This window comes from Cebus imitator, unplaced genomic scaffold (genome assembly GCF_001604975.1).
Source record: "Cebus imitator isolate Cc_AM_T3 unplaced genomic scaffold, Cebus_imitator-1.0 Scaffold265, whole genome shotgun sequence".
Classification (NCBI taxonomy): Eukaryota; Metazoa; Chordata; class Mammalia; order Primates; family Cebidae; genus Cebus; species Cebus imitator.
In genome coordinates this window covers 1,356,984-1,364,523 of record NW_016107580.1, presented here as the reverse complement: position 1 = coordinate 1,364,523, position 7,540 = coordinate 1,356,984, and the positions used below count along the sequence as shown (strand labels likewise).

Sequence of the window (7,540 nt, the reverse complement as noted above, 5' to 3'; positions counted from 1 at the left end):
TTGAGTATCTCCTGTCAGGCATCAAATAGAGAGAGATAAGACATTATCAAGGGCAGGCTACTTGGGAAGAGAGAGTAGACATGCAGTTGCTGCAGAGTGTCTCCCATTATATGGACAAGATTCTATGGGAGCAGAACAGGGAGCAGTCACTTCTGTGGGAATGGGAGAAGCATTCTGGGAATGCTTTCGAGGGAAATTTGACATACAGACTTAATCCTGAAGTTTGCCACATATGAGAGAAGGGCATTCCTGGCAGGGAAAATGTCATGGGAAAAGGCACAAAGGTATGAAAAAGCATGATACTCAGTGGTTCCATATGACAGGAGCATCAAGTACATGTAGATTTCTACAAAGTGAGTTCTGAGAGGTAGCCAGAGGCCTTGTGTGTTGTGCTGTCCTAGTTAAGGTGTTTCTTAGACTGGACTTTGAGAAGCTTGAGAGGTGGAAGGGTGGTCCATGGATATATTCTTTTTTTTTTTGTAAACTGCTTTATTGATATACTATATTCATATACTATACAACACATACTATACTGTACAATTCATCCATTTAAAGTATATGATTCAGTGTTTTTTGGTATATTCACAAGGTTGTGCAACCTTCATCACAATTCAATTTTAGAATATTTTCATTTCCCCTAAAAGAAACTCCATACTTAGGAGGAATCCTTTCCCCACTCCACCTGCCAGCTGTAAGCAATCACGAATCTACTTTCCCTCTTATGGATTTTCCCATTCTGGACATGGTTATATAAATGGAATCATGCAGTATGTGGGGTTTTTGCCTGAGTTCGTTCTCTTAGCATAAAGTTCAGCCATATCGTAGCATCTTTTAAATTATTTCGTTTTTCAGTAATTTAATAGTATTTCATTATATGGTATACCACATTTTTGTTTATTCATTCATCAGCTGTTTTTGCTTTCTGGCTATTATGAATAATAATAGTTTACGTATATCATGTATTCTTTATAGGCTATGAGCATTCATGTACAAGTTTTTATGTGGACATGTTTTTATTTCTCTTTGGTGTGCTTAGGAGTGGACTTGCTGGGTCATATGCTAACTCAGTGCTTGACATTTTAGGAACTTCCAAACTGTTCTCTGAAGTGGCTGCACCATTTTACAATCTTACCAGCAATGTATATAGGTTCCAGTTTCCCCATATCCCAGCTAACAGTTGTTATTATCTGTCTTTTTTGATTATAGCCATCTTGGAAGGTATGAATTGGTATCTCATTCTGACTTTTTTTTTTTTTTTTTTTTTTTTTTTTTTTTTTTTTTTTTTTTTTTTTTTTTTTTTTTTTTTTTTTTTTTGGCATTCCTGGGTGGGCATGAATCATTCTAACTTCTGATTTGCATTTTCCTGATGGCTAATGATGTGAAGCCTCTTTTTTTCCCCCCAAGACGGAGTCTTGCTCTGTCGCCCAGGCTGGAGTGCAGTGGTGCAATCTTGGCTTACTGCAACCTCTGCCTCCTGGGTTGAAGCAATGCTTCTGCCTCAGCCTCCTAAGTAGCTGGGATTACAGGCGCCTGCCACTGCCTGGATGAATTTTGCTCTTTTTTTTTTTTTTTGAGACGGAGTTTCGCTCTTGTTACCCAGGCTGGAGTGCAATGGCGCGATCTAGGCTCACCGCAACCTCCGCCTCCTGGGTTCAGGCAATTCTCCTGCCTCAGCCTCCTGAGTAGCTGGGATTACAGGCACGTGCTACCATGCCCAGCTAATTTTTTGTATTTTTAGTAGAGACGGGGTTTCACCAGTTGACCAGGATGGTCTCGATCTCTTGACCTCATGATCCACCCGCCTCGGCCTCCCAAAGTGCTGGGATTACAGGCGTGAGCCACTGCACCTGGCCCGAATTTTGCATTTTTAATAGAGACGGGGTTTCCCCATGTTGGCCAGGCTGGTCTCAAACTCATGACTTTGTGATCCTCCCACTTTGGCCTCCCAAAGTGCTGGGATTAGAGGAGTGAGCCACTGCTCCTGGCTGAAACATTTTTTTAATGTATTTATTAGACGTGTGTATCTTCTTTGGAGAAATGTCTATGCAGATCCTTTGCCCCTTTTAAAAACTGGGTTGTCTCTATTACTGAGTTGTGTGACTTTCTAATTCTAGATCCAAGTCTCTTATCAGATGTATAATTTACAAATATTTTCTTCCATTCTATGGCTGGTTTTTTAATTCTCTTGATACTGAGAAGCTTTTAATTTTGATGCTCCATTTTGTGGATGTATTTTTGGTGGATGAGAATGGAAAGGCAAATGTGAGAGTAGTACAGGATGTGCATTAGTTTTATTAAAAAAATTCTTTTTTTTTGAGACAGAGTCTCACCCTGCCACCCAGGCTGTAGGGCAGTGGCACAGTCTCGGCTCACTGCAACCTCCACCTCCTGGGTGCAAGCAACTCTCCTGCCTCAGCCTCCTGAGTAGCTGGGACTACAGGCACCCACTACCACGCCCGACTAATTTTTGCATTTTTAGTAGAGAAAGGGTTTCACCATATTGGCCAGACTGGTCTCAAACTCTTGACCTTGTGATCCGCCCACCTCAGCCTCCCAAAGTGCTGGGATTATAGGCGTGAGCCACCGTGCCTGGCCAGAAAATTTTTAATATAGTTTTATTACTGGTATTAAGGGTAATCTTATCTTGTGTTAATTCAAAATTAAAAGACCTTTTTTTTTTTTTTAAGACAGAGTCTCCATCTGTTGTTCAGACTGGAGTGCACTGTTGTGATCTTGGCTCACTGCAACCTCCGCCTCCCGGGTTCAACTGATTCTCCTGCCTCAGCCTCCTGAGTAGCTGGAATTACAGGTGTGTGCCATCACACCTGGCTGATTTTTGTATTTTTAGTAGAGACAGAGTTTCACCATATTGGCCAGACTAATCTTGAACTCCTGATCTCAGGTGATCCATCCGCCACTGCCTCCCAAAGTGCTGCGATTACAGGCATTAGCCATCACCTCCAGCCCTGATACTCAGTTGTTATGTACTACACATAAACATGTACCTACAAATGAGTTCACTTACTGTTAATTAATTATGGCCAGGCATACTGGCTCACACCTGTAATTCCAGCACTTTGGGAGGCCAAGGTGGACAGATCACCTGAAGTCTGGGGTTTATGACCAGCCTGGCCAATATGGTGAAACCCCATCTCTACTAAAAAATATAAAAATTAGGCGTGGCGGTGGGCACCTGTAATCCCAGCTACTTGGAAGGCTGAGGCAGGAGAATCGCTTGAACCCGGGAGGTAGAGGTTGCAATGACCTGAGATCACGCCACTGCACTCCAGCCTGGGAAACAAGAGCAAAACTCCATCTCAAAAAAATAAATAAGCCGGGCATGGTGGCTCACCTGTAATCCCAGCACTCCTGGGGAGGCTGAAGCAGGCGGATCACGAGGTCAAGAGATCGAGACCATCCTGGCCAACATGGTGAAACCCCGTCTTTACTAAAAAGACAAAAAAATTAGCTGGGTATGGTGGCATGCACCCATGTTCCCAGCTATTCAGGAGGCTGAGGCAGGAGAATCGCTTTAACCCAGTAGGCGTACGTTGCAGTGAGCCGAGATTGCGCCACTGCAGCCCAGCCTGGCAACAAAGCGAGACTCTGTCCTAAATAAATAAATAATTGATGTTTTCAGTGCTTCTTCTTATAAGTGCTTAAGAGCCTTATTGTGATAATTGGAGAAAATGGCAGGGGCTTTTTGGATGGGCTGAGAAAACATAATTTTTCCCATTTAAAGTAATGGAATATAGAGCTAGGCTCAGTAGCTCATGCCTGCAATCCCAGCACTTTGTGAGGCTGAGGCAGGTAGATTGCCTGAGCTCAGGAGTTCAAGACCAGCCTGGGCAACACGGTGAAACCCCGTCTCTAAAATACAAAAAATTAACTGGACGTGGTAGTGTGTGCCTGGTAATCCCAGCTACTCGGAGGGCTGAGGCAGAAGAATTGTTTGAACCTGGGAAGCAGAGGTTGCAGTGAGCTGACATCATGCCATTGCACTCCAGTCTGGGCGACAGAGCAAGATTCTGTCTCAAAAAGAAAAAAAAGTAATGGAATACAGACTAATTATCTGAAAGCTAGCCATTCAGCACATTTTAAAGGCAAAATAAGAGAGATGCCTACATTAAGTTTGGCCATATTGATGTCTTTGGAACATTTAGATAGAGCAGTGCTCTCGAATGAGGCTGCATATTAAATATAGCTCTTTGAAATAGACTGATTCTCCAGATCCTGTCTGCAAAGATTCTGACATAATTGTACTGGGGCGAGTCACAGGCATCGGGATATGTTAAAAGCTCCCCAGGTCTTTGGAAGAAATGATTGGCTCATGATCAAGTAACTGCTACAATAAATGCCCACACTATCCAACAGAGTGTAAAGATTCAGCTCTGTGAAATGCACTCCTTTTTTTCTTTTTCTTTTTTGCAAGGCTAGTCAGATGACTCACACGAGGCTATGCAGCTAGCCAGTAAGGGAGCGCAAAAGCACAATCCAAATAGATTTGCCTCTTGGCTGTGATTTGGTGCCACCTAGTGGCAATTTCTGCTCTAGCCTAACTATCAACTGGGCTGATTTTTCCTCAGGTGATCTGCCTGCCTAGGCCTCCCAAAGGCATTAACCTGCCTGATTTGAGAATGGGAACTGGGTCGGACGGTCGGTTAGCTCAATTGGTAAGAGCGTGGTGCTGAGAATGGGAACTGGGCAGAGGACAGGAAGCAATCGCCAATTACTGTATGTATAAGACTTGTGTTATAGTACATTAGTGTGATATCTTGTTACTTTTAGATGGGTTTACTGTGTTTAGAACCATTGAACAGTGCAATTACTCAAGGAATGTGTCAAATGAGAATAAACCAGGACATGTATATGTACACGTACTTTGATAAGTTTGAGTTCATACCAATGCCTCCAATTCCATTTCACCACAGGGTTCTTTTTTTTCCCTTCCCTTGGTCCATATTTGTATTATCCTTTTTCCACAGCAGTAACCCTGACTTCCAGCAGCATTTGAAATATTTACTCATTTGCTCAGTCTTTTATTCCATCTAAAATAGTTTCAGAATCACTTCACCCTTACACTACAGTGAACAAACCTACTAAAAAAGTGCTGAATATTTGTTTGCAATTCTTCCCCTCACCTTTGCCACTGAGCCCAAGACTGAGGGCATAAATCAAATACTGTATAAATGAGTTACTTTAATTAATTTATTTGTTCCCCCACCTTCAGAGTAGTATTCACTTAAACAACTAGGTTAATTTGTTCCAGTTTACTTTCAGTTCTAGGTCCCCACACCACCATATGTTAGCACTGTTTGGATAGTTTGTGATATTAAGTAATTATTATTAGTTTTGTTTACATATTTTTTTTAACTGGGACCCATCTTTTAGATATACAGTCTGAAAGAAAAGGAATGTTATCTGGAACTGTTTCAGAATAGTCCTGGTGAGGAAGAATGAGGAAAATGGGCAGTAAATATAAGAAACAGTATTAGTCATGAATTGATAGTTGAGGCTGGATGATTGGTACATGGGGGTTAATACACTATTTCACTATACTTTTGTGTATATTTCAAATTTTCTATAATAAAAAGTTCTAAAAATATATGTACTGCCTATAATGTTCTTAAGCCTTTTCATAGAACAAAAATTACTTACTTCCCTGTGTATTGCCTACTTGCTATTAGTGAATACTCAGTAGCTTTTGATTGGATGCAAGAAGTCAGGTTCAGTTAAATGAAACATGTTTGTCCTTTTAGGTGTATTGATATATCTAACGTTGTTTAATAGACCTTTTTTTTTGAGTTGGAGTTTTGCTCTTGTTGCCCAGGCTGGAGTCCAGTGGCATGATCTTGGCTCACTGCAGCTTCCTCCACCTCCTGGGTTCAAGCAGTTCTCCTGCCACAGCCTCCCGAGTAGCTGGCATTACAGGCATGCACCACCATGTCTGCCTGATTTTGTATTTTTAGTAGAGACAGGGTTTCTTCATGTTGGTCAGGCTGGTCTCGAACTCTTGACCTCAGCCAATCTGCCTGCCTCAGCCTCCAAAATTGCTGGGATTATAGATGTGAGCCACTGTGCCTGGCCAAATGTTTAATAGACTTTTAAAGAAAATCCTTTTTTATTATCTTTATAAAATTCTTAGGATAAGCTGCATAAGTTACAATAATATTTACATTTATTATCGTCATTATTAGTAGAGTATCACTAACAGTATCTAGATTATCTAGTTATAAGAAACAAGAAATTACAATTTCATCAAGGTTAGAGTTAAACTGGGTAACATCTCCATCCTTTTCCCATTCCGTGAGATAAAGGGGAACATGGTGTTGATGCATGGGGACAACTAAGGATGCATGCTACCTTTTGAGTTGGGTTACAACCATAGTTAGGGAATCTTTTCTTGTGTGCTGCCTCATGGTGGGATGAGGAGGAATTTGGCAACTATTTATTTTTAGAGGTATTTTACCCCCTGCGGGGGAAGTGTGGAATGATCATGCCTACATACGTAAAAGTTGACCTTTTTATTTATTTATTTATTTATTTATTTTTATTGAGACAGATTCTCGCTTTGTCACCCAGGCTGGAGTGCAATGGCTCGGTCTCATCTCACTGCAACCTCCGCCTCCTGAGTTCAAGCGATTCTCCTGCCTCAGCCTCCTGAGTAGCTGGAACTATAGGCGCGTGCCACCATGCCTGGCTAATTTTTGTTTTTTTTCAGTAGAGATGGGGTTTCACTGTGTTAGCCAGGATGGTCTCCATCTCCTGACCTCGTGATCCGCCTGCCTTGGCCCCCCAAAGTGCTGGGATTACAGACGTGAGCCACTGCGCCTGGCAAGTTGACCTTTTTTTGGTTCTGTTCTTTAGGGGAAAAGCCATATGTTTGTACAGTTCCTGGTTGTGACAAAAGGTTTACAGAATATTCCAGTTTGTACAAACATCATGTTGTCCACACTCATTCTAAACCTTACAACTGTAACCACTGTGGGAAGACATACAAGCAGATCTCCACACTGGCCATGCACAAACGGACAGCCCACAACGACACTGAGCCCATCGAGGAGGAGCAGGAAGCCTTCTTTGAGCCGCCCCCAGGTGAGAGTTTTGTCTACTGTATTTTTTTTCTGAGTTTGAGAATCAACAGTTATGAACATAAGTTATGATGCATAGCATTTTCTCAAATCATAAATGTTTCATTCGTATAATCACACAAACGTAATTTACAACTGCAGTAAGTGTTATTGAGAAAAGTATGTGGTGCTGTGGGATGTATAGAAGGGAATGTTAGTCTGGGAGGTCAAGGAAGGGATTTTTGGAGCGATCTGGAGGTTGAATAGGGGTTAACTGGGTGAAGAAGCCGGGGTTGCGGCGGGGGGGAAGCAGGGAGCAAAGGCAGGTGAATGTTCCAAATAGAGAGAATGGCACATGCAGAAAGCCAGGAGGTTGGAGAGATCAAAGTAAATTGTAGATGCTGAATGAATCCTGGCCAGTAGGGCAGTTCTGCCTGGGAAGGTGGTTGTGAAGCAAGGCAGGGGTAGCC

The 7,540-nt window shown here is 42.2% G+C and overlaps 1 protein-coding gene across 1 annotated transcript in view; it reads left to right on the top strand.

The window, feature by feature from the left end:
* The window catches only part of ZNF143 (zinc finger protein 143), a 77,805-nt gene that overhangs the window by 47,122 nt on the left and 23,143 nt on the right, over positions 1–7,540 (top strand). The window contains exon 11 of the mRNA XM_037728441.1: positions 6,868–7,095. Within this exon, the coding sequence (XP_037584369.1) occupies positions 6,868–7,095 (228 nt within the window). The remainder of the gene's footprint in view (positions 1–6,867; positions 7,096–7,540) is intronic.